Source organism: Mustela putorius, unplaced genomic scaffold (assembly GCF_011764305.1).
Source record: "Mustela putorius furo isolate JIRA1106 unplaced genomic scaffold, ASM1176430v1.1 tig00000281_pilon_pilon_pilon, whole genome shotgun sequence".
Classification (NCBI taxonomy): domain Eukaryota; kingdom Metazoa; phylum Chordata; class Mammalia; order Carnivora; family Mustelidae; genus Mustela; species Mustela putorius.
This window is the reverse complement of record NW_025421343.1, coordinates 3494061-3521063: the sequence shown is the minus strand read 5'-3', so window position 1 is coordinate 3521063 and position 27003 is coordinate 3494061. Positions and strand designations below refer to the sequence as shown.

Genomic DNA, 27003 nt, shown 5'->3' with positions numbered 1-27003 from the left:
TTGAGCTTTGAAAGGCCAAGGTATCTGTCAAGACTCATAAACTTACAGAGGCCCCTTTAAGCATTTCACTTAGTTACTGGCCCTCATCATACCCATTAGATTGGTCCAAGCTTTTTACTGGGGGTTAGTAAACTTAATCTCTACTGGAAGAACCACTCTGGTTGCAGAAGCTACCGCCAGAGGATCCCCCCCAACACTCTCACAGGACCATAGCTGTAAGGTCACCTCCCTCACGACCCCAAGGAGACCTTTTCCCACTGTCACCACTCAGCTTTCCACAATCCTCCCACTGAAGCCCTCCAATAGTCTATTTCTATCCCATGGGCAAGAACTAGGGCTCATTTATTGAGCCACTGTAATTGCTGGGCACATTACTGAACTCAACAAAGGCTTAGCCTAGCCTATGCTCATCTGCCCACCAAAAGGTATCCCACACATCTCTATAGTTTGCCAGACCACTCTCTGTGGTGCTCAACTGTTCCAATGCAGGACACTTTGCGGGACAGTATGTGGCATCTGGCAGGAGACCCCACAAGCTCTTTGTAGTTCCACCTATTTGTGCAGGCACCAACACCACAAAAATGAACAGAACATATATCTTGTCCCAAAGAGCATAAACCCCACAGTCTTGGGCCCTGAAGCCTACTCACTTAGGGGAACTCTAACTTACTCTAGCTTCCACAATGAAACAGTCAGTGTTCACTGCGAGTCCAGTCCATATATGGTTCTCCATACATGCACTTCTTCCTTCAAACTCCCAACACATCTGCCTCCTTGCTGGTCCCCTAGGAGTCCTGTCTGTTCACACTAATGTATTTCAGTACCCTGGCACAACCCTTACTACCTAATAAACAGGAACCCCAGTCTGTCTTTCTGTCCCCTCATGTCAAAAGCATTCAGAATGCATTCTCATTATGTTGAAAATAGATCTGCTACTGTCCCTTGTGGGGAACACCAACGCACTCGGCACACAACAACAAATTATTAAGGCAAATACTAACCTGTCAGCCACCCTGGCTGAATACACTGGACTGCTACCCCAAAGCGTAGACTTCACAAAAGGTTCTTTAGTGCGAAGTGTTTAGGATAAGCACTTTACATTCCTTATTGGTAAAGGAAGGAGGTACATACACTGTAGAGTGCATCACCTACTGCATATGTATTAGTAATTCTCGACAGATTTAGACTAATTTACAAAAGGTGGCCTAATAGGTACAAATACTCCATAATCTTTCCTAAGTTTTTAATCAGATACTTACCTTAAACCTGTCCATGGGCTTTTCTTAGCTGGACCCTGACAAATGGAGAGATGGTTACAGACAGGATTTTAAACTACCATTTGTCTATTGATATTATTGACTGGCATTTTGGCTTTGCTCAAATGTTTCATGAGCTAGGTGACCAAAACCCTGCCAGTGGCTTTTAACATCTCCACCAACTAGACCATGCCCATGGTTTTCCCTAAAGACTAATGCCGAGGCATCACAGGGTCAATTGTGATGAGAAAAAAGCTATTTTGAGTTGCTGCCTAGGCATTTTACAGTATGACAACCCTGCTCACACCCAGAGTCTGGACAGTTAGATAAGGACCTGAGCTTGGGATTCCCCTCCAGAAGTCTCCACTTTGTTTCCCTCAGGCAGCTTTTAAAAGAACTACTTAGAGTTAAGACTATGAAGTTAGTGACCTCTGCTCAACTACCTCATAGGTAATAGGTATCTGTGACCTTGTTCTCTACCTCCTGCTTGTTCAGACCTGGGACAAAGGACTGCCTTTCTCTCAGCTCAGTGACTGCCCCTTGCCCCTACTCAGAGCTACCCACCCACCAAAGACCCCTGCTTCTGGGATCTATAAGTAACAAATGCTGGAATCTAACTCCCTTTGTGTGAGTGTACTGAAACTGCATCTTCAATCAAAATGATCTTGGGGTTTTCCCTCCCCCAAAGTGGGAGTTTGGATGCTAAGGAAGTGATCTGCCAGTCCTGTGAGCATAGCTAATGTCTCCTTATTCAGTGGGTCATAATCTGCATGTAATATACCAGCTACAGGCCCCAGAACAGGATACACATAGGTATAACATTTCAAAGTACAGAAAATCAAACATTAAAAAAAAAAGAGAGAGAGAGAGAGACTTGGGTGGTTCAGTGGGTTAAGCATTTGCTTTAGGCTCTGGTAATGATCCCAGGGTCCTGGGATGGAGTCCCTGCATCAGGCTCCCTGCTTGGTGAGGAGTCTGCTTCTCCCTCTGCTGACCAGAGGGAGAAGTGCTTGTGCTCTCTCTTTCTCTCTCACTCTCAAACAAATAAACAAAATCTTAAGAAAAAAATAATAAAGAAAAAATACTGAAAGAAGTTATTTGGTATTAAAAAAAAAAGTCTTATCTATAGAGAAACAAAGAATTACATTCACTTTATCCTCAGAACCTATGCAAACAAGAAAAGAGAATAAAATATTCGAGTGTTGCCGAAAATAAAAATACAAACTTGGAATTCTCTACTCTATGAAATTATCTTTGAAACTGAAGAAGAAATGAAGGGTTTCCCAAACAAACAAAAATTGAGGGACTTTGTTGCCAGCAGATTTGCCATGCAACAGATGTTAGCAGAAGTACTTTAAAGAAAAATATAGTCAGAAACTTGGATCTACATAAAAGGAAGAACATCAAAGAAGGACTAAGTGATAGTTAAAAGAAAAAATCACACACATACTTTTTTTTTACTTTTAATTGATCTAACAGATAATAATCTGTTCAAACTATTGCTTGTGTGTATGTATATATGTGTATGAACAAATGACAAAATGACACAAGGGACGGGAGGAAGAAAACAGGACTATAATTGACCCTTGAACAACAGCGTGGATCCACTTACACAGTGACTTTTTTGATAAATACAGTACTATAAATGTATTTTCTCTTCCTTATGATGGTAACATTTTCTTTATATGTTTTTTTGAAAAATATTGTATATAATACACATACTGTACAAAATATTAAGTGATTATGCTATCATTAAGGCTTCTGACCAACATTCGGCTATTAGTAGCTTTGAGAGAGTCAAAAGTTATATGCATGGGCGCCTGGGTGGCTCAGTGGTTAAGCCGCTGCCTTCGGCTCAGGTCATGATCTCAGGGTCCTGGGATCGAGTCCCGCATCGGGCTCTCTGCTCAGCAGGGAGCCTGCTTCCTCCTCCCTCTCTCTCTGCCTGCCTCTCTGCCTACTTGTGATTTCTCTCTGTCAAATAAATAAATAAAATCTTTAAAAAAAAAAAAAAGTTATATGCAGAATTTCAACTGTGTGGGGAAGTGGTTCCCCTCACTGCTGTACTATTCAATATCAAACTCTCTTTTGTTATTAGAAGGTACTCACACTACCTGAAGTGCTTAGTATTATTTGAAAATGAACTTCAACTAGTTATGAATGTTCTATAAATTCTAGGGCAACCACTAAAAAAAGGTTAAAAACAATTTTTTAATTTTTTAAAGTGTAACTGATATGCTAAGAAATGAGAGAAAATATAATGTTTAATTAAAACACAAAAGACAGGGAGACAAAAACTGGAATGAAGAACAAGGGCAACAAATAAAAACAGTAGTCAATATGGTAGATATTACTCCAACTATACCAGTAATAACTTTGAAAATCAATGATCTAAGTACACTAATTAAAAAACAAAGATGGGGGTGCCTGGGTGGCTCAGTGGGTTAAAGCCTCTGCCTTCGGCTCAGGTCATGATCCCAGGGTCCTGAGATCGAGTCCCACATCGGGCTCTCTGCTCAGCAGGGAGCCTGCTTCCTCCTCTCTGCCTGTCTCTCTGCCTACCTGTGATCCCTGTCTGTCAAATAAATAAATAAAATATTTTTTAAAAATAGTAAAATAAAAAGACACAAAGATTGTCAGAGTGAGTCAAAAAAACAAGATCTTACTACCTGTTATCTATGAGAAAGGCACTTTATTTGCAATGACATGGATGGAACTAGAGGGTATTATGCTAAAATAAGTCAATAACAGAAAGATAATTAATTATCATATGATCTCACTCATATGTGGAATTAAAGAAACAAAACAGGATCATAGGGGAAGAGAGGAAAAAAATGAAACAAGACGAAACCAGAGAGGGAGACAAACCATAATCATAGGTAAAGAGGGTTGCTAGAGGGGATGAGGGTATAGGAATGGGTAAGTGGGTGATGGACACTTGAGAGGGTATGTGTTGTAATGAGCACTGGGTATTATGTAAGAGTGATCAATCACAGACCTGTACCCCTGACACAAATAATACATTATATCTTAATTAATTGAATTAAAATAAAATAACATTTCTAAAGAATAAAAATAAAATCTATAATTAAATATTCAGCCCATGATTACAAGTAGGGGTGATATAACAAAGCCTGAAAATAAAGTTAAAATATCATTTTAGTAAGTGGGACAATAGTTCCTGTCCCATTGGGCTTTTCATTGAGAATAATAATAACAGTAAATAATTTGGGGAGTGTTCCTATGTGTTACGGTTGCTAACCATTTTATGTGCACAATATGACTTAATACTTAGCAAAACCTTCGAAAGTAGATGTCATTAACATTTCTATTTTATACATGTTGAAACCAAGAACCAAAAGTTTAGGTGACATTTCTAAGACTTAAAAGTGAGTTTTCGATGGAGCCATGAATCTAACACCAGAGCCGCAAACAAAAAGTGTACTACTTTTGTTTACTGGCTTTTAGCCTAGAGTGAATTTTAAACTTTTCCCCCTCTGCTGAACAAACTCTAAGGAAGGAAGTAAAATTTAGAATATACATACATACACATATGTACACACAAAAGCATATGTATATATGAATATATATATGTTGAGCTTTTCATATCTATCTACATCTATATCTATCTACATCTACCACTAGAAAGGAGGTTTCAAGTGAACAAGCCCAGGGTTGTCTAATAAATGGAAAAACAATGCCAAAAAAAAATCCACTTTATCTATTTAAATTTTTAAAGGGTGGGGGTTGGAGGAGAGAAGGAGAGAGAATCTTAAGCAGGCTCCACACCCAGCACAGAGTCCCATGTGGCACTCAATCTCACAACCCTGATAATAAGCCAATAGTAAGAGTTGGACACTTAATTGAGCCAGCCAGGTGCCCCAAGGAAGTCACTTTATTTTTTTTTTTAAGATTTTATTTATCAGAGAAAAAGAGAGAGATGGAGAACATAAGCAAGGGAGCAGCAGCCAGACGGAGAAGCAGGCTCCCTGCCAAGCAAGGAGCCCAATGCGCAACTAGATCGTAGGACTCTGGGATTGTGACCAGAGCCAAAGGTAGATGCTTAACTGACTGAGTCAGCCAGGCCTCCCAAGAGAGCCACTGTAAGTATAAAGACACATATAGATTAAAAGTAAATGGATGGGGCGCCTGAGTGGGTCAGTCAGTTAAGTGTCTGCCTTCGGCTCAGATCACGATCCCAGGGTCCTGGGATCGGGCTCTCTGCTCCGTGGGGGAGTCTGCTCCTCCCTCTCGCTCCCCCTGCCTGTGCTCACTTGCTCTCTCTCTCTCACTGTCTGTCAAATAAATAAATAAAATCTTAAAAAAAAAAAAGTAAGCAAATGAAGAAAAACATACCATTCTAAAACTAACCAAAAGGATGTAGGAATACTTCACTAATTTCAAACAGAACAGACTTCAAAGCAAAGAAAGTCATCAGGGATAAAGAAGACCATTACATAATGATTTTAAAGGGTTCAATTCTCTACATAACAACCCATAATGTATATGTGCCTAACAAAAGAGTGTTAAACTACATGAAGCAAAAACTAATTTAATTTTAAGAAGAAATAGATGAATCCATTATTATAGATGGAGACTTCAACATCCTCATCAGAATGAACAGATCTATCAGGTAGTGAATCAGTAAGGACATAGCTCAACAATACCATAAATCAACTGGATATAATAGATATCTATAGACTACTTCAGCCAAAAACAATAGAATACACAACTTCTTAAGCTTACACAGAACATTCACTAACACAGGTCATATTCTAAGCTATCAAACACACCTTAACAAATTTAAAAGAATAAAAATCACAGGTGCCTGGGTGGCTCAGTGGGTTAAGCCGCTGCCTTCGGCACAGGTCATGATCTCAGGGTCCTGGGATCGAGTCCTGCATCAGGCTCTCTGCTCGGCAGGAAGCCTGCTTCCCTCTCTCTCTCTCTGCCTGCCTCTCCATCTACTTGTGATCTCTCTCTGTCAAATAAATAAATCTTAAAAAAAAAAAAAAGAATAAAAATCACATGTCTGCTTTTACACCACAATGGAATTAAACTAGAAATCAAAGCAAGAATGATAACAAGAAAATCCCTAAATGTGATTTTGTTTTTGTTTTTATTAAACTGATTTATTTATTTTCAGAAAAACAGTATTCATTATTTTTTCACCACACCCAGAGCCCATGCAATCCATGTCCTCTATAATACCCACCACCTGGTACCCCAACCTCCCAACCCCCTGCCACTTCAAACCCCTCAGATTGTTTTTCAGAGTCCATAGTCTCTCATGATTCACCTCCCCTAAGTATGTGATTAACCAATATACTTCTAAACAAAGCATGAATCAAAGAATACATCTCAAAAAAATTTAAAAGCATATTAACCTAATGTTTAACAAAAGAGTGTTAAACTTGAAACGAAAACCCAACTTATAAAAACTTGTGGGATGCAGGGAATGCATGGCATGGAAGGGAATTTTTAGCATTAAATTAGATATTAGAAAAGAAGAAATATCTAAAATCAATAACCCAAGTTTCTACATTAGGTAACTAGAAAAAGAACAGCAAATTAAGTTGAAAGCAAACAGGAAAAAAAGTAGAAGATTTAGAACAGAAATCAATGAAATTGCAAATAGAAAAACACAGAAAAATGATCAAAACAAAAAAACTATTTCTTTTAAAGACCAATAAAATCAATAAGTCTCTAGCCAGAAAGGGAAAAAAAAAAAGAAGACACAAATTACTAATATCAAAAAGGAAAGAGGTGACATCACTATAAACCCCACAGACATTAAAAGGATAATAAAGAAATAGTATGAACAACCATATGCCCACAAATTTGATACCCTAGATGGAATGGACCAATTTCTGGAAATAAAAAATGTACTTAAACTCACACAAAGAGGAAGACATTCCTTCCCTTTTTTTTTTTTTAAGATTTTATTTATTGGGACGCCTGGGTGGCTCAGTTGGTTAAGCAGCTGCCTTTGGCTCAGGTCATGATCCCAGCATCCTGGGATCGAGTCCCGCATCGGGCTCCTTGCTCAGCGGGGAGCCTGCTTCTCCCTCTGCCTCTGCCTGCCATTCTGTCTGCCTGTGCTCTCTCTCTCTGATAAATAAATAAAATCTTAAAAAAAAAAAAAGTCCTTAAAAAAAAAAAAGACTTTATTTATTTATTTGATACAGACAGAGACACACAGTGAGAGAGGGAATACAAGTAGGGGGAGTCAGAGAGGGAGAAGCAGGCTTCCCACTGAGCAGGGGAGCCCAATGCGGGCTCAATTCCCAGGACCATGGGATCACGACCTGAGTTGAAGGCAGATGCTTAACAATTGAGCCACCCAGGCACCCCAAAGGAAGACATCCAGAATAGGCATCTATTTATTAAAGAAACTGAATCAATAATCTTTCAAAAGAGAAAATGCCAGGTCCAGCTGGATTCAGTGGTGAATTCTACCAAACATTTAAAGAAAAAATTACACCAATTCTTACAATCTCTTTCAGAGGATAGAAGCAGAAGAAACACTTCCTAATTCATTTAATTTTACAAGGGGAAAAAAAAAACAGAGACCAACATCATTTCTCATGAATATAGATGCAAAAATCCTCAATAAAATATTACCAAATCAAATACAAAAAAGTATAAAAATAATTATATATCATGACCAAGTGGGACTTATCATTCAAAAATCAGTTAATATTATCACATCAACAGACTAAAAAAAGAAAAATGACCCTTGTATCAATATATGTAGAAAAAGAATTTGACAAAATCCAACACGTATTTGTGATAAAAACGATCAGTAAATGAGGCATAGAAAGAAACTTCCTCAACATGATGAAGAGTATTGGCAGAAAACCTACAGCTAACTTCTTACTTTATGGTAAGAACTAGAAGCTTTCCCACAAAGACCAGGAACAAGTTAATGATATCCCATCTAACCACTCCTTTCCAACATCGAAATGGAATTCCTAGCTAATGCCATAAAACAACTAAAGGAAATAAAAGGCATACAGATTGAGAAGGAAGAAATAAAACTTTGTTTGTAGATGATCTGATCATCTATGTAGAAAATCTATAAGAATCAATTAACTCCTGGAACTACTGAGTGATTATAGCAAAAGGCAGGATACAAGGTTAACATACAAAAGTCAACCGTTTTCCTATATACCAGCAATGAATAACTGGTCTCAAAATAAAAAACATAATACCATTTACACTAGCATTCCCAAAAATGGAATGCTTACATTAAACCTAACAAAATATCCTACAAGCTCTCCATGAAGAAAACTATAAAATCCTGATAAACGATGTCAAAGAATAAGTAAATGGAGACATTCCATGTTTATGGATAGAAAGACTCAATATTGTCAAGACCTCCCAACTTGACATTGTTCCTCTTAACCTGACTTATATAGATTCATTGCAATGCTAATCATAATCCCAGCAAGTTATTTTTTGGATACTGACATACAGCTTCCAAAGTTTATCTGGGAAAGTTAAAAACTCAGAATACCCAATATTACACTAAAGAAGAATGAAGTTGGAGGCCTGACACTAAAAGACTCACAATTAAGCTAGAGTGATTAAGACAGTGTGGTACTGGTCAAAGCATAGACAAACAGATCAAAGAGAGAACAAAACCCAGAAACAGATCCATGTAAATATAGTCTACTGATCTTTGACAAAGCAACAAAGGCATGGAGCAAAGATAGTCTTTTCCACAAATGATGTTGGAACTGAGCATTCACAGGCAAAAAAATGAATCTAGACACTGATTTAAAACTCCTCACAAAAATTAACTCAAAATGGATCACAGACCTAAGTGTAAAATGCAAAGGCTAGGATATAACAAAGGAGAAAACATCAATGACCTTGGATACAGTGATTACTTTTTAGATATAACATCAAAGGTACAATCCTTGAAAGAGTAATTGATAAGATGAACTCACTATAATTAAAAACTTCTGCTCTGCAACATACAATGTCAAGAATGAAAAGACAAGCCACATATTTGGAAGAAAATATTTGCAAAAGACATGTCTGATAAAGGGCTGTTATCTAAGATATACAAAGAACTCAAAAGAATCAATAAGAAATCAACCCAATTCAGAAATGGGTCAAAGACATTAACAGATAATTCACCAAAGACATACAGCTGGAAAGAAGCATATGAAAGGATGCTTCACATCCTATGTCATCAGGGAAATGAAAATGAAAAACGAAACTCCTAACCACTTGGGTGGCTCAGTCAGTTGAGCATCCTACTCTTGGTTTTGGCTCAGGTATGATCTCAGGATTATGATCTCAGGATCATGAAATAAGCCCCAACTCACGCTCCACACACAGTACAAGTCTCTTTGTTCTTCTCCCTCCCCCTGCTTATGCACGCTCTCTCTCAATAAGTAAATAAAATCTACAAATTAAAAATTTTAAAAATAAAACAAAACAAGATTCACTCCACACCTACAACAATGGCCCAAATCTGAAACACTGACAACACCAAATGGTGGCAACAGGAACTCTGAATCACTGTGGGTAGAAATAAAAAATGGTATAGCCACTTTGTAAGACAATTTTGGTTTCTTTTTTTCTCTCCCCCATTTAAGTGTGTGTGTGTGCGTACGCATATGTGTATGTTTTTAACTGAAGGATAGCTGACATACAAAGTTATAAACAGATTGGTAGTTTCTTACAAAACTAAATATAAGACTCTTGCCATATAATCTAGCATTTGCACTCCCTGATAATTAACCAAAGGAGCTAAAATGTCTGATTTCCACACGAAAGAACTGCATAAGGACTTTATAGCAGCTATATCCATAACTGCCAAAACTTGGAAGCCACCAAGATATTCCTCAGTAGATGAAATAAACTCTTTGGTACAGTAAGACAATGGAACATTACTCAGTGCTAAAAAGAAATGAGCTAGCAAATGATGGAAAGTCATGGAGGAAACTTAAATGCATATTAATAATTCAGAAAGGCCAACTGAAAAGGCTAAATTCTGTTTTAGTCCAACTATATGACGTATTAAAAGTACAGAGAAAGCAGAAAGATCAGCAGATGCAGCGCAAGAGGGAAGAGGAAGAAGTAGGGTGGTAAAAATACTCTGTATGATATAGTAATGGATACATGTCATTACATATTTGTCCAAACCCATAATCTATATAACACCAGAAGTGATCCCTAATGTAAACCAAGGACTTTGGGTTACTATGATGTATCAATGTAGGTTCATCAATTGTAGCAAACACACTACTCTAGGGAGGAACGCTGACAATGCCAGTGGAAGTGCATATGTAGGGCAGGGGATCTACGGAAAATCTCCGTATTTTCCTCTCAATTCTTCTGGGAAATTTATTTTTTTTTAAAGATTTCATTTATTTATTTGACACAGAGAGCAAGAAAGAAAGCACAAGCAGGAGGAGCAGCAAAGAGGCAGAGAGTGAAGCAGGTTCCCCTATGAGCAAGGATCTCGATATGGGGCCCAATTCCAGGCTCCTGGGATCATGATCTGAGCTGAAGGCAAATGCTTAACCAACTGAGTCACCCAGGCACCCCTTGTTGTGAACTTTAAACAGCTCTAAAAAATAAAGTCTTCTTTTTAAAAAGTTGATGCAGTATTAAAATAAACATTGGAATTCATTCTGCCATGATTCAACAACTGAACATTTCCCCCTATCAGTTCTACACAAACACTGGTAAATGACACTTCAATCTTAAATAGTTCACCACCACATCTGCTAAGAATAGGGATACTCACCTGTCATAAAACCACACTACTAATATCACACCTAGGAAATACTCTATACCATTTACTAACAAGTCAGCTACCTTTCTTGGAAGATAAATCTAAGAGACAAGGACTGCTCTTTTCTTTTCTTTCTTTTTTTTTTTTTTTTAAATCTTATTTATTTATTTATTTGACAGAGATCACAGTAGACAGAGGCAGGCAGAGAGAGGGAAGCAGGCTTCCGGCTGAGCAGAGAGCGCAACGCTGGACTCGATCCCAGGACCCTGGGATCATGACCTGAGCCGAAGGCAGCGGCTTAACCCATTGAGCCACCCAGGCCTCCCAACAAGGACTTTTCTATCTTGTTCACATCTAATCTATTTAAGATTTATAGACATCTTCCTAGAAAATCAGCCAATTCATGAGAATTTTAAATCTAATTTTAAAAATAGGTATATATTATATTTTCTTATGACTTTAAAACTTCTCAATGGTATGATTAGCATACTCCTCTTAATTTATAACATCGAATTATTTTCTTGTAATCTTCTAGTTAGAGGCTGCCTATTCATGTGGAATTTTTCTAAGACTGAACTCTAAATGGTAATGTTCAATTCTATTATTTTCCTGTTTTCTAGTACATTAGTTGATCCATTTGATTTTATAATTTCTTTCTTACTACTTTCTTAGTTTGGCTTGTTTTATTTTTACTCTTAGGTTTGTTTTATGATTTTCTTTATAAACTTAAGAGATAATGATCCATACATCAAGATGATCTAAATTCCTGACTTCAAACTCTTCCTGTCTTCAGAGGTTACCAAACAAAAAAGGGAAAAGAAAGGAGGGAGTATCCTAAGAACAGACAGTAAATCTATACATACAAAATGAATTTTGTCATCATAGTTTGATCTGAGTAGTTAATGCCAACAAGCAATGTAACAGGGTGTCTTTAGGAGCCTACAAAATGTTATTTGTTGTCCTCTGCACTTCTGTGGACTAAAAGGCAATAAGGTAAATAAACCTGTGGTTTGGAGGTGTACCTGAACATAAAAATCAGTTCCTTGACATAGAAAACAAATAGCAAAATGACAGAAGTAGGTCATTTGATCTGTCTCTGTCATTTGATCAAACTCAATCAAAACATCAGGGATTGGCAGAATCGCTAAAAAAAAAAACCCATTACTCAACTATATACTATCTCTAAGAGAACCACCTTAAGGAAATTCTGACATAAGGTACAACATGGATGAACTTGAAGACATTATGCTAAATGACATACACTCATCATAAAAAGCAAATACTGTTATGATTCTACTTATATGAGGTACTTAATTAAAAGTAACTCAGACTTTTAATTGACAGACTGAGCCTGGGTGGCTCAGTCTGTTAAGTGTTTGCCTTCTGCTCAGGTCACAGTCCCAGAGTTGCACCAAGTCGGGCTCCCTGTTCAGCAGGGAGTTTGCTCCTCCTCCTGCCCCTCGCCCCACTCGTGCTCTCTTTCTAAAATAAATACATTTTTTAAAAAATCTTTTAAAAAAAATCATAGGGGTGCCTGGGTGGCTCAGTCAGATAAACATCTATCTTCAGCTAAGGTCATGATCCCAGAGTCCTGGGATCAAATCCCACAGTGGGGTCCCTGCTCAGTGGGGAGCCTGCTTCTCCCTCTCCTTCTGCTGCTCCCCCTACTTGTGCTTGCTCTCTCTGTGTGTGCCAAATAAATAAATAAATCTTTAAAAAAATCATAAAGACAGAATGGTGCTTACCAGGGGCTGGCAGGAGGGTAGAAAGGAGAGAAATTATTTAACAAGTACAAAGTTTCACTCTTGTAAGATGAAAAGTTTCTGGAAATGGGATGATGGTGATCATTTCAAATATATATATAAATCTAAAATCCAATCTAATTTATACTTTGTTTTTAAGATTTTATTTATTTTTTTGACAGAGAGAGATCACAAGTAGGCAGAGAGGCAGGCAGAGAGAAGGGTGGGAAGCAGACTCCCCGCTGAGCAGAGAGCCCGATACGGGGATCGATCCCAGGATCCTGAGATCATGACCTGAGCCGAAGGCAGAGGCTTAACCCACTGAGCCACCCAAACGACACCTAATTTATACTTTTAAAAAACTTTTCCAAAAGAGATAAGCCAAATAATTATGCTGTATCACTGACAAAAAATTTTCTAAAAAACTATGAATTAGGTCACAAAGTCTATGCATTAACAGTTTTATAGTATTAATAGTAATGATAATAACTGCCAATTATTGAGAACTAGATACCACATATTCCACTAAGCATTATCTCATATAACCCACATCAAAACCCTGTAAGTCAGGTACTACTGTACCCCATTACTATTCATGAAAGCGGACCAAATGCTGTATCCACAAGAGAAGAGACAAACTATGATATAGTCTTACACTAGAATACTTACAGTACTAAAAATGAATAAACTAAAACTACACCCATTGACACAGAGCAATCTCAAAAACCCAAGTCTGTGTGAAAAAAGTAATTCTCAGAATTTTCTGAGTAATTCCATCTATTAAAGAAATTAAAACTACACTGAACAACAAGAGAAAATCAGTACATGTCGGGATGAAGACACAAAGGACTTCAATGGTATTTGGTAACATTCCATTTTTCAAGTTAGTGGGCTAATATATATAGGAATTATTTTTATTTTCTTTATTCTTTATATGTTTTATATGTTTCATATATATTTTATTATGCATCAAATGGTTCACAACTGAAGCAAAGTAAGTACTATTAAAAAGAAAATCATTTAAACATAAGTTATTATAGCTCTATGTTCTTAAGTAGATAATATATATCTGAATATGGCTGGACTTCTTCTGTACCCCAAGTTATCACCTTCATGAGAAAATACAAATGACAAGGCAAATTTATTCTTATTTTCCTAAGGAGATAATTTTTTTTTTCAATAGATGAGTTTGGAAGTAATCAAAAACTATTGAACCTAATACTTAAATATTAATTTTAAAGAAATAAGACTTCTAACACTTTATCCAAAGACTATTAATGACTCAGCCCATGTCATCAATGCCCAAGTAAAAGATACCAACTCTATAATGCCCTTTCTTTCACATTTTCTCTCTTCATTTCTAGATTTCTTTTATACCTTGGACAAGTCAGTTGTTCTCTCATTAGCAAACAACTTTGCTTTGATCTCTTCTACTTTTCTCCTGTCATCTTCATTTAATTCTGAAATGGAGTAGCCACATTCATGAGCCAAATTAAATTTCAGATTCCAGGCTGAAAAGATAATATAAAAACACTTGAGATAATGCAATGCAAAAATGATAATTTTCAGTGATTACAAGAGCACAGAAAACCATCAATATATCCAGCTAAATGCTACCACAATACTTAGCAAAATGTGTTCTCATATGACAAACTATTATAAGTTCTAGAGCAATCATTTCACTGAAAACTGTGATTTTTAAAAACCACATTCTACAGATATTTCTCCAAAGAGGCCACTTTAACCACGATTTTCAATTATTTTTATCTTAATCTTCCTTCCAATCAGGATGGTCCCTTTCCCTGCCCTATTAGGTCCTGTTACAGTTACTGTTGCTTCCATGAGAGCTGATACTTAAGTTTTCTGGAGTCAGAACATATGTAAGTGATAAAAGGAACAGCGTAGGTAGTTTATCTCAAGGGAAAACTTATAAACAAATCAGGGAGGCCTGAACTGTTGGCTGTTAAGTCGCTCTCTAAATATATTCCTTATTTTGTCTTAAAAAAAACTTTTTAATGGCATTCTACCATTAGAGACTAATGAGATTGGTAAATATCCTCTTTCAAAGCTCCAACCCAAGTTTTAGTGTGAAATACTTGTTCTTTCTAATGTCTAAAATACGCTCTAAGAATTTTATTAGAAAAGGAGAAATGTATATATAGTTTTATGATACAGTTTGATTTAGAGCAGAGCAAATTGTTTTAATTTTTTTTTTCTGCCTCCAAAATAGAATAATACTGTAATAGGAGAATTAAGGAAACAGGAGAACTTCAGGAATCTGAAAACCCAAGCTATCTTCTTACTCTCCTTCAGGCTTTAGAAACTATCTAAGACCCTAAACTCAAACTAGCACTATTAATACTGTGACTTAGTTACACTATTGGTTAAATGGACTTACTCTGGATTACGGTGGAAAATGTAATCATTCTAACAGTCCTACAAGAATATAAATTCAGACTCCACAAATACTTAACTTTAAATAAATTAAAGTATGATGTTTATAAGCTTGACCTCCCTTTATAACAAACTATCAGTTCCTACCTCGTGCTCGTACTCGACATTCCTCTTCTTCTGCATTTCGGAGTATTTGTTTAGCATGATTCAATGACGATTCACATTTCAGAAGGTTTCTGACATGTGCAGCCAGTGAATCTACACTGCTACCACCAGCATCATCACTCTCCAGCACACCTTCTTCCTCTCTACTATCTGTCAAGCTTGCCTTGGGTGAAGCATATGGAAAGAAGTTTAGAAGGACATCAGAAACTGACTCCAGTGAATTACTGTCCCACGAGCAGGAGCTGGCATCACTACTTGAATCACTTTTAATGATAGTCATCATAGGTATAACAATTTTATTCCCAATGGTTCCACTATACCCTTCAGGCTCAGATCTCATTACAGATTTGGCTGCTCTATATTGCCGAAGGGTTTCATCTACTGTCACTCTGGCTTTGCTTTCTGCTTCCTGTAGAGGACTTCTAAATGTAGTTGACCTAATGAACTCCCAATTCTCAATGCCTCTCTGGCATTTCAGATTTGCCTGTGTGCTAATATCCTTCTGTATGCACTTGTTGCTTGGGCTTTCCTCTGCAAATGGCAGACTCTGAGGCAAATCACCATTAGATTCATCAGCTGTGAGGGGTTCTTTGAAGCAAACCACCTTCTTAGATTGTATAAATGAAATATCATTAACATCTCTGAAAGGGACAAGGGGAGCAGAAAAATTGCATCGTTTCAGTGCTATATTTTCTGCCTCCATTAAAAGGTTCCGAATCTCTCTAAGCGTTTTGGAGCTGCTGCTTGTATCTTGAATTTCCTCAGACCCAACATCTTCAAAACCTGAAGATTCTGGTTTACTTATTACAACTCTACCATCAGTCTGAGAACTTAAAGGCATAGTGTTTGAGATAACACTGGAGTTCGAAGAATCCAAATTATCTATTAGCATTTGAACATGGTCTGAAACAAGTTTCTGCTTCTCACTATGTGAATAAGTTCCAGGGGTAACTGTTGATAACCCAGTAATCTGATCAACTTGCCCAACACCCCCTGAGAACATCAGAGCATCTTGCATTACATGTCTATCTGGAAAATTCTGTTTATAGAATATATTTGGTTTCTGTCTGTGTGAAAAGGAACTAGAAGGAACTGTTGGTAACAGACTTTTCTGGTCAGCTGGTACAGGAATTGTTGAAACCTTCAGTGCATCTTCAGCTAGATGTTTGTCTGGCAATTCCTGTGGGTAGGAAATATTAGATTTCTCCCTGTGGGAATAGGAACTAGAAAGAGGTATTGGTATCCCAGCGTTCACAACAGTTGGTTCAGAGATAGGTGAAATTTTCAAAATATCCTCACTACAATGTCCATCTGGCAGTTCTTTTTGAAAGAAAATACTGGGCTTTACTCTCTGAGAAGAAGAATTATGAGAAACTGTCAGTAATGGAGTTGTGTGGTTATCTGGTCCAATCACAGTTGAAATTTTGGGCTCTTCTCCTTGTGAGTAGGAACTAAGGGGAGCTGTTAGTAACTCAGTGTTTTGGTCATCTGGTAAAGTCACAGGTGAAAGCTTGAGTTTCTCTTTATGTGAGTAAGAGCTAGAAGGTCCTATTGGTATCTCAGCTTTCTGATCAGCAGATCCAGGAAGAGCAAAAATCTCTGGCAACTCCTGCTGTTTAAAAATACCGTCCTTCTCTCTGTATGAGTAGGAACTAGAGGGAATTATATGTATTCCAGTCTTCTGGTCACCTGGTCCAGAAACAGCTGAAACTTTCAGAGCTTCTTCAGTAACACCTGGCGACTCCCTCTGGTAAGAAAAGATGGGGCTCTCTCTATGTGAATAGGAAGCAGAGGACCCAAATCGTATCCCAGTCTTCTGGTCAGCAGACCCAGGAGCCCCTAAAATTTTTACAATACCTTCATTAGGATCTGGCAACTCCTGCTGGTAATAAATGATGGGCTTCTCTCTATGTGAGTAAAGACTAGAGGTTACTACTGGTATTCCAGTCTTCTGGTCACCTACTCCAGGCACCCTGAAAACATTTAAAGATGCTTCAGTAAGATCTGGAAACTCTTGCTGATAGATGATGGGCTTATCTCTATGTGAATAAGAAGCCGAGGTAACTGTTGGTTTTCTGGTCTTCTGATCACCCGGTCCAGAAACAGCTGAAATTTTCAGAGCTTCTACAGCCAGCTGATCATCTGACATGGGTTGTTGGTACAAAATACTGGGCTTCGCTCTATGAGAGTAAGAAACAGAAGATACTATTGGGATCCCAGTGTCCTGGTCAGCTGGTCCAGGAGAAGGTGAAACATTCAGAGCCTCTTCAGTGAGAGGTCTATCTGATAAGGCTTGCTGATAGAAAATAATGGGCTTCCCTCCAAGTGAATAGGAACTTGAAAGTACCGTTGGTATCCCAGTCTTCTGATCACTTGTTCCAGAAACAGCTGAAACTTTCAGAGTCTCTTCAGTTAGATGACTGCCTAATAACTCCTGCTGGTAAAAAATATTAGACTTCTCTCTGTTTGAGTAGGAACTAGAAGGTTCTGCTGTTAACCCAGTCTTCTGGTCAGTTGGTCCAGGAATAGCTGAAACTTTCAGAGCCTCCTGAGGTACCTGGCCATCTGTCAAGCCCTGTGGGTAGAAAATGATAGGCTTCTCTCTAGGTGAGTTGGAACTAGAAGGTTCTGATGGCAACCCAACCTTCTGGTCAACTGGTCCAGGAATAGCTGAAACTTTCAGAGCCTCCTGAGACACCCGACTGTCTGTCAAGCCTTGTGAGTAGAAAATAATGGGCTTCTCTCTATATGAGTGGGAACTGGAAGGTACTGATGGCAACCCAGTCTTCTGGCCAGGTGGTCCAGGAACAGCTGAAACTTTCAGAACCTCCTGAGGTAACTGACTATCTGCCAAGCCCTGAGGGTAGAAAATAATGGGCTTCTCTCTATATAAGTAGGAACTGGAAGGTTCTGATGTCAACCCAGTCTTCTGGTCAGCTGGTCCAGGAATCGCTGAAACTTTCAGAGGCTCCTGAGATATCGGACTGTGTGTTAAGCGCTGGGGGTAGAAAATAATGGGCTTTTCCCTATATGAGTAGGAACTGGAAGGTTCTGATGGCAACTCAGTCTTCTGGTCAGCTGGTCCAGGAATAGCTAAAACTTTCAGAGCCTCCTGGGATACCTGACTGTCTGCCAAGCCCTCTGGGTAGAAAATAATGGGCTTCTCCCGTGGTGAATAGGAACTAGAAGATTCTGATGGCAACCCAATCTTTTGATCAGTTGGTCCAGGAACAGTTGAAACTTTCAGAGGCTCCTGAGGTACCAGACAGTCTGTCAAGCCCTCTGGGTAGAAAATAATGGGCTTCTCCCACGGGGAGTAGGAACTAGAAGGTTCTGGTGTCAACCCAGTCTTCTGGTCAGCTGGTCCAGGAAAAGCTGCAACATTCAGAGTCTCCTGAGGTACCTGGCCATCTATCAAGCCCTGTGGGTAGAAAATAATGGGCTTCTCTCTAGCTGAGTAGGAACTAGAAGGTTCCGATGGCAACCCAGTCTTCTGGTCAGCTGGTCCAGGAATAGCTGAAATTTTCAGAGCCTCTTCAAGTAACTGACTGCCAGGCAAGGCCTGGGAGGAAAAAATAATGGGCTTCTCTTGTGGTGAGTAGGAACTAGAAGGTTCTGGTGTCAACGCGGTCTTCTGGTCAGTTGGTCCACAAATAGCTGAAACTTTCAGAGCCTCCTGAGGCACCTGGCCATCTGTCAAACCCTGTGGGTAGAAAATAATGGGCTTCTCTCTAGCTGAGTAGGAACTAGAAGGTTCCGATGGCAACCCAGTCTTCTGGTCAGCTGGTCCAGGAACAGCTGAAATTTTCAGAGCCTCTTCAAGTAAATGACTACCTGGCAAATCCTGAGGGGGAAAAATAATGGGCTTCTCTTGTGGTGAGTAGGAACCAGAAGGTTCTGGTGTCAACCCAGCCTCCTGGTCAGTTGGTCCAGGAACAGATGAAACTTTCAGAGCCTCCTGAGGTACCTGTCCATCTGTCAAGCCCTGTGGGTAGAAAATAATGGGCTTCTCTCTAGCTGAGTAGGAACTAGAAGGTTCCGATGGCAACCCAGTCTTCTGGTCAGCTGGTCCAGGAATAGCTGAAACTTTCAAAGCCTCTTCAAGGAATTGACTGCCAGGCAAGGCCTGGGGGGAAAAAATAATAGGCTTCTCTTGTGGTGAGTAGGAACTAGAAGGTTCTGGTGTCAACCCAGTCTTCTGGTCAGTTGGTCCAGGAACAGCTGAAACTTTTAGAACCTCTTGAGGTACCTGGCTGTCTGTCAAGTCCTGTGGGTATGAAGTAATGGGCTTCTCTCTAGGTGAGTCAGAACTAGGAGGTTTCAATGGCAACCCAGTCTTCTGGTCAGTTGGTCCAGGAACAGCTGAAACTTTCAGAGCCTCCTGAGACACCTGGCTGTCTGTCAAGTCCTGTGGGTATAAAGTAATAGGCTTCTCTCTAGGTGGGTAGGAACTAGAAGGTTCTAATGGCAACCCAGTCTTCTGGTCAGCTGGTCCAGAAAGAGCTGAAATTTTCAGAGCCTCTTCAAGTAACTGGCTGCCTGGCAAGGCCTGAGGGGAAAAAATGGGCTTCTCCTTCGGTGAGTAGGAAGTAGGGGGAACTACTGGTATTCCAGTCTTCTGGTCAGTGGGTTCAGAAACACCTGTAACTTTTAGAGCTTCTTCAGGTAGATGACTGTCTGGCAAGCTCTGTGGGTAGAAAATAAAGGGCTTTTCTATATCCGAGTAAGAAGCAGAAGTTATTGTTGATATCTCGGTCTTCTGGTTAGTAGGTTCAGGAGTAGGTGAAACTTTCTGAGCCTGTTCAGTTAGAGAACTATCTGTCAACTCCTGTTCGTAGAAAATATTGTGCTTCTCTCTATGTGAGTAGAAATTAGAAGCTTCTGATAGTAATCCACTATTTTTTTCAGCTGGTTCAGAAGCAACTGAAACTTTCAGAGCCTCTTCAGATTGATGACTGCTTGGTAAGACCTTTTGGTAGAAAATACCAGGCTTCTCTCTATGTGAGTAGGAACTAGAGGATACTGCTGGTATCCCAGTCTTCTGGTCACCTGGTCTAGGAGCAGATGAAGCTTTCACAGCCTCTTCAGTTAGAGGACTATCTGGTAATACCTGCTGATAGAAAACATTGGGCTTCTCGCCAAGAGAGGAGGGCCTAGAGGGCACTACTGGTATCCCAGTATCCTGGTCACCTGGTCCAGGAACAGATGGAACTTTCTGAGCCTGTTCAATTAGATGACTATCTGACAACTCCTGTTTGTAGAAAATACTGGACTTCTCTCTACGTGAGGGGAAAGTAGAGGTTGGTACCCCAATCTTCTGCTCAATGGATCCAAGAGCAGAAAATTTCAGAGCCTGTTCAGTTAGATGACTTTCTGGCAATGTCTGTTGATAGAAAATAGGGGGCCTCTCTCTGTGTAAGTAAGAAGTAGAGGGTATCCTAGTCTTCTGGTCAGCTGGTTCAGGAAGAGCCACAATTTTCTGAGTCTGTTCAATTAAATGACTATCTGGCAAGACCTGTTGGTAAAAGATACTGGGCTTCTCTCCAGGTGGACATGAATGTGAAGATAATGTAGGTATCCCAGTGTTTTGATCAGCTGGCCCAGGAACAAATGAAACTTTCAGAACCTGTTTAGTTAGATGACCGTCTGACAACTGTTGCTGGGAGAAAATAATGTGCTTCTCTCTTCGTGAATAGGAACTAGAAGGAACTATTGTCTTTTCAGTCCCCTGGTCAGCAGATACAGGAACAGCTGAAATTTTCAGAGTCTCTTCAGTTAGATGACTGTCTGGCAAGGTCTGAGGGTGGAAAATACTATGTTTCTCTCCACATGAGTAAGAACTTGGAAGGACAGTAGGTATGCCACTCTTCTGGACAGGAGAACCAGGAACACCCGAAACTTTTACAGTCTCTTCAGTGAGATGATCGTCTGGCGGTGCCTGCTGGTAGAAGATATTATGCTTCTCTCTACGTGAGTAGGAACTTGGAATGACAGCAGGTATGCTAGTCTTCTGGTCAGGAGGATGAGGAACACCCAAAACTTTCAGAGCCTCCTCAGTTAGATGACTGTCTGGCGGGGCCTGTTGGTAGAAGATATTATGCTTCTCTCCACGTGAGTAGGCGCTTGGAAGGACTGTAGGTATGCCAGCCTTCTGGACAGCAGGACCAGGAACAGCCAAAACTTTTAGAGCCTCTTCAGTTAGATGACTGTCTGGTAAGGCTTGTGGGTAGAAAATATTGGGCTTCCCTCTTTGTGAGTACGAACTAGAGGGTACTGTTGATATCTCAGTCTTCTGGTCAGCTAGTTCACTAACAGCTGAAAGTTTTAGAGTCTCTTCACTTATCTTACTATCTACTGGTACCTGCTGGTTGAGTTTATCAGTATGCTGACCAACAGTATTCTCTTGAGGAGACCTTAAAGCCAACTGAGGAAAGTCCTCGGGGAACAAGGAGAAAAGAGATCCAGTATCTGAATCTCCAGCAGTAGCAGTGATGCCTGGTTTCGAGCTGGAATAAGTAACTTCAGGTATGCCTCCTTTAGAAGTATCTCCTAAAAAAAGAGACTTATTAATACTAATATTATATGTTTTTTAATTAAGAAACATTTCTTTTATGCATAAAAGAAATAAAGCTTTCCTTCCTTTGACCTTTACACTTCTAGTAAAGAATCCTAAGAAAACAGTCATAAAAGGAGACAAATATTTACAAAAATATTATAAAGCCATTTACAACAGCAAACTAAGGTAGACATAGTTTAAATATTCAGCAATAGAATAATATTTTAAAATAGCAGCATATCCATTTAATATGATAGGTGGATCTTTATTAAAATTTGGATATTTAAAGAATTTTTTTAAAAGATTGTATTTATTTTTTGACAGACAGAGAGATCACAAGTAGGCAGAGAGGCAGGCGGGGGGGGGGGGGAGGAGGGGAATGCAGGCCCCCCGCTGAGCAGAGAGCCCGTTTCATCCCAGGACCATGACCTGTCCTGAAGGCAGAGGCTTAACCCACTGAGCCACCCAGGTGCCCTTAGGATATAACTTTAAAAACTAACTAGAAAATAATTTTAAAAATTAAAATGCGACACTAGAAAACATTCACTAAGCCCAATAAAAATCAGGGAGAAACATAACAAAAAAACAAAACAAAACAAACAAAAAAACAAGAAACATGGAAAACAAAAAGTAACCCAGCAAATATATATCCAATCTTAATAATGGCATTGAACATGAGTTGATTAACAGTCACATTAAAAGGCAAAGACTGTCAGTCTGGATTAAAACAAAACAAAACAAAACAAACCCAGGAGATCCAACTATATAAGCTGTTTACAAGAAATACACTTTAAGATTTTTATTTTTAGGGGTGCCTGGGTGGCTCAAGTGCGTTAAAGCCTCTGCCTTCGGCTCAGGTCACGATCCCAGGGCCCTGGGCTCGGACCCTGCATCGGGCTCCCTGCTTGGCAGGGAGCCTGCTTCCTCCTCTCTCTCTGCCTGCCTCTCTGCCTACTTGTGATCTCTGTCTGTCTAATAAATAATTTTATTTTAATTTTAATTTTTATTTATTTGACAGACAGAGATCACAAGTAGGCAGAGAGGCAGGCAGAGAGTGGAGGGAAGCAGGCTCCCTGCCGAGCAGAGAGCTGGACTCAGGGCTGGATTCCAGGACCCTGGGATCGTGACCTGAGCCGAAGGCAGAGGCTTTAACCCACTGAGCCACCCAGGTGCCCCAAGAGATAACACTTCTGATTAAAAAAAAAGAAAACAGATAGGTTGAAAGTAAAGGGATGAAAAACATATGCCATACAAGCAGCAAGCATAAGAACTGAAGTGACTATACTGATGTAAGAGAAAATAGACCTTAAAACAATGTTACTAGAATTAAAGGGCAACCATTTGTAACAACAAAAAGGTCAATTCACCAGGAATATACAACAATTATAAACATAAATGCACTTAATATCATAGTCTCAAAAGATATGAAGCAAGTAAGACAGAAAAAATGATAAAACAGACAATTATAGTTCAAGATTTCAATAGCTTACTTTCAAAAATAGAGAAAACTAGGCAGAAGATCAACAAGGATACAGAAGACTTGAACACTATATGCCCACCAGAACTAAGAGACACGTATAGAACACACCACCTAACAACAGCAGAATACACATTCTTCTCAAGAGTAAACCATACATTCTACAGAATAAACTACACACTAGGACATAAAAGCAAGCTTCAGTAAAATGTAAATGAACTAAAATCATACAAAGCAGGTGTTCTCCAACAAAAATGGAATCAAATGAGATATTAATAACAAAAGGAAAGTCAAAAATACGTGGAAATTAAACAAGACATACCCAAATATCCACGGGGTCAACAAAAACAAATTGCAATGGAAACTTAAAAATATTTTAGATGAAAAACAAAAACACAAGAAACGAAAACTCTGAGCATGCTACTAAAGTAGTGCTTAGAAATTTCTAAATGTAAACACCTAATATCAAAAATAAAGTCTCGGAGTGCCTGGGTGCTCAGCTGGCTAAGTGTCTGCCTTCAGCTCAGGTCATGGTCTCAGGGTTCTGAGATCAAGGACCACATCAGGCTCCCTGCTCAGCAGGGAGTCTGCTTCTCTCTGTCCCTTTGCCCCTCCCCATAGCTCATGTGCACTCTCTCTCTCTGTCTCTCAAATAAACAGATGAAAAATCTTTAAAAAAAAAAAAAAAAGGTTTCATATCAATAACCTATTCTTTCACCTCAAGAAATAGTAAAAAGCACAAACCAAAGCTGAAGTATGAAAGGAAGGAAAAAATAAAGACTAAAATTGGAACAAAACAGAAATTCAAATGGAAAGAAAAGAGATCAGAAAAAGTAGAGAAACCAAAGTTTATTTCTTTGAAAAGATGAACATAATTGACAAAACCTGGCTAGACTCACTAAAAAAAGAAATAGAAAATTCAAAATATTGAAATCATGAATGAAAGAAGGGGTATTATTACCAATCTTCCAAAATAAGAAGGATTATATGCAAATACCATGAACAGTTATATGCCAACAAATTAGATAACCTAGGTGGAATGGACAAATTCCACAAAGAACACAAATTATGAAAACTGATTCATGAAAATTATAAAATATAAATACTTATAGCAAGCAGAGAGATGGAATTAGTAATTTTAAAACTTCTACAAAGAGGCAGGCAGCCTTCAACCAATAAAAACTAATCCTTTACGAACTCTTTCAAAAACTAGAAGACAACACATCTCATCCCAACTTGTGACATTAGCAAAACTAGAAGAGACAAAGCTTCTCATTCCAACTTGTGACATTAGCAAAACTAGAAGAGATAATGCTTCTCACCTCAACTTGTAACATAGTATTATTCTTGCACCAAAGCCAATAACAAAAATCACAAAAAATGTACACACCAATACCCACTATGAATATAAATACAAAAGTCCTCAAAAAATTACTTGCCAAAAAAATCCAACAACATACAAAAAGAATTATATGCCATAACCAAATGGCATATATAACCAAGACTGTAAGGTCGGTTATATGAAAATTAACATTATACTATATTAGGAGAATATAAGACAAAAACCATGAGATCATCATAAAAGAGACAGAAAAAAAAATCTGACAAAATCTAACACTCTTATACGGTAACAAGATAAATATGCTCTAAAAAATACAAATAAAGGGAGTCCTCAACCTGATAAAGATAGTCTACAAAAATCCCACAGCTAACATCATACTTAATGATAAAAGACTTCATATCTTTCTACAAAGATCAAGAATAGACAAGGATGTCTGTTCTTGCCACTTTTATGCAACACTGCACTGAAGGTTCTAGTTGGGGGCAGTTGGGAATCTGAAATATATAAAAGGCATCCATGTTGGAAAGAAAGAAGACTATATTTGAAGATGACATGGTCATGTATATAAAAATTATAAGAAATCCACACAAAAATATATTTGAGATAATAAATAGTTCAGCAAGATTGCAGCTATACAATTAACAAAATTCAACTGTATTTCCATATACTGGCAATGAATATTCCAAAAATGAAATTAAGAAAACAGTTTCTTTTTCAACAAGAAGATTAAAATACTTAGAATTAAGTTATCAAAGGACTGCAAGGTTCATACACTGAAAACTACAAAATATTTTTGAAAAAATAAAGAAAACCTAAATAATGAAAAGATGTCCCATATTTATAGGTCAAAGCATTTAATATAAAATGGCATTCTATCAAAGGAAAGACAACGCACATTCACAGATCTAAACATTTAATATTTACTGATTCCCTTCTACTGTTTTTCATCCACCACATCCACCCACTCAACAAATCCCTCAGCAAAACTGAGGATCAACCTAACTCAATCTCTGCAGTCTTGAGTTTTAGAAGAGAAAAACCAGAGATTCTAGTAAGGCTGGCAACATTACAGAATCATCTCCAACCTCAGCTGACTTCTCAGAACTACCAGCCAGCTCTTTTGCTTGTTCTTGGTCAGCTGCAATTCCTATTCACCTTAACATACATTCTGAGCCTGCACCAATCTACTCTCCTCAAACCTCCTTTATCACTACCTCCCCTCAGCAGAGAATCTTGCTTTCTACCTCAGAACTGATCTTTGTTTCCTCTCTACAAATTTATTTGGATCCACTCTTTTCCTCTTGTGCTCCATTAATTTCTTTCTTCCCTTCAAGTCACAGAAAGGAATGCAGAAATAATAAACTGACTCTAATAGACTCCGCCATGTAATTCAGTTCTAAACACTGCCATAGAGAAGGCAATAAAAAAACCAAATGATTCACCTAATAAAAGATCTGGGGATTTATAAATACACCTAATCCAAAGTTAACATTATTGAAAGTGTTCAAAAATAAAACATTAGTTAGCCACAGCAATGTATTTTTAGCAAGCTAGTCACACAAACATCTAATATCTTCTTTTCTACATACCTGCTATATGTTTAAGAGACTTTTGCACAGTGTCAGGAGATACCCTCAACATCCTGAGATCTGAAGAGTGATACTCCAACTCTATGGTTGGCTCATCAGGAGTAAATGGAGGCAATGTGGATGAAAACGTCTGATTAGTGTCCGTATTAGAACAACCTACCTATAAAAAGAGAGAAAAAAATGAAGAAAATAGGATTAATAGTAGGCTTCACCTAATTAAAACAAACCTAATTTTTATGAAAATGAATACTTAACAGTTTAAACAGTTCCTTAAACTCAAATTCTCAACCCTCCTAAATTCATTTACAAGTCATATCTTATTTGGTCAATTCTAAGAAGGCTCTACAAATTACTCTTGAGGGTCTGTAAGTCTGCCTATATAGAAAATTACAGATAGGAAGCCTATCTGGTTTGTTCCATATAATGGTATGATCACTGAAGAATGTGAACTTTGGTATTACTCTTGACAAGCTCAAGGATTTTTTTTTTTTTTAAAGGAGAGGTTACGTTGTAAAAAGGAAAGAGAAAAGAAGGAAAGAGAGAACAGGAATATTTTCAAGAAATCCACAAATGTTTAGAAAAAAAAACTAAAGTATCAAAGAACTGGATCTATGATCAATCACCAAAAAGCCTAAGTCCTCAAATTTCTTTAAACAAGAATAGTGGGAAATACAAACTGACAGTGAAGTAAAGGTTGAATGCTGAAAAAGAAGTTCTCAAAGTTT

General features: G+C 38.4%; 1 protein-coding gene across 7 annotated transcripts in view; it reads right to left on the bottom strand.

The window, feature by feature from the left end:
- ALMS1 (ALMS1 centrosome and basal body associated protein) overlaps positions 1 to 27003 on the bottom strand; it is a 197324-nt gene that overhangs the window by 126057 nt on the left and 44264 nt on the right. For all 7 annotated transcript variants that reach the window (XM_045079016.1, XM_045079011.1, XM_045079013.1 and 4 more), the window contains 3 exons: positions 26279 to 26438; positions 15297 to 21863; positions 14133 to 14266 (listed from right to left, as the gene is read on the bottom strand). In XM_045079016.1, coding sequence (XP_044934951.1) covers positions 14133 to 14266; positions 15297 to 21863; positions 26279 to 26438 — 6861 coding nt within the window. The remainder of the gene's footprint in view (positions 1 to 14132; positions 14267 to 15296; positions 21864 to 26278; positions 26439 to 27003) is intronic.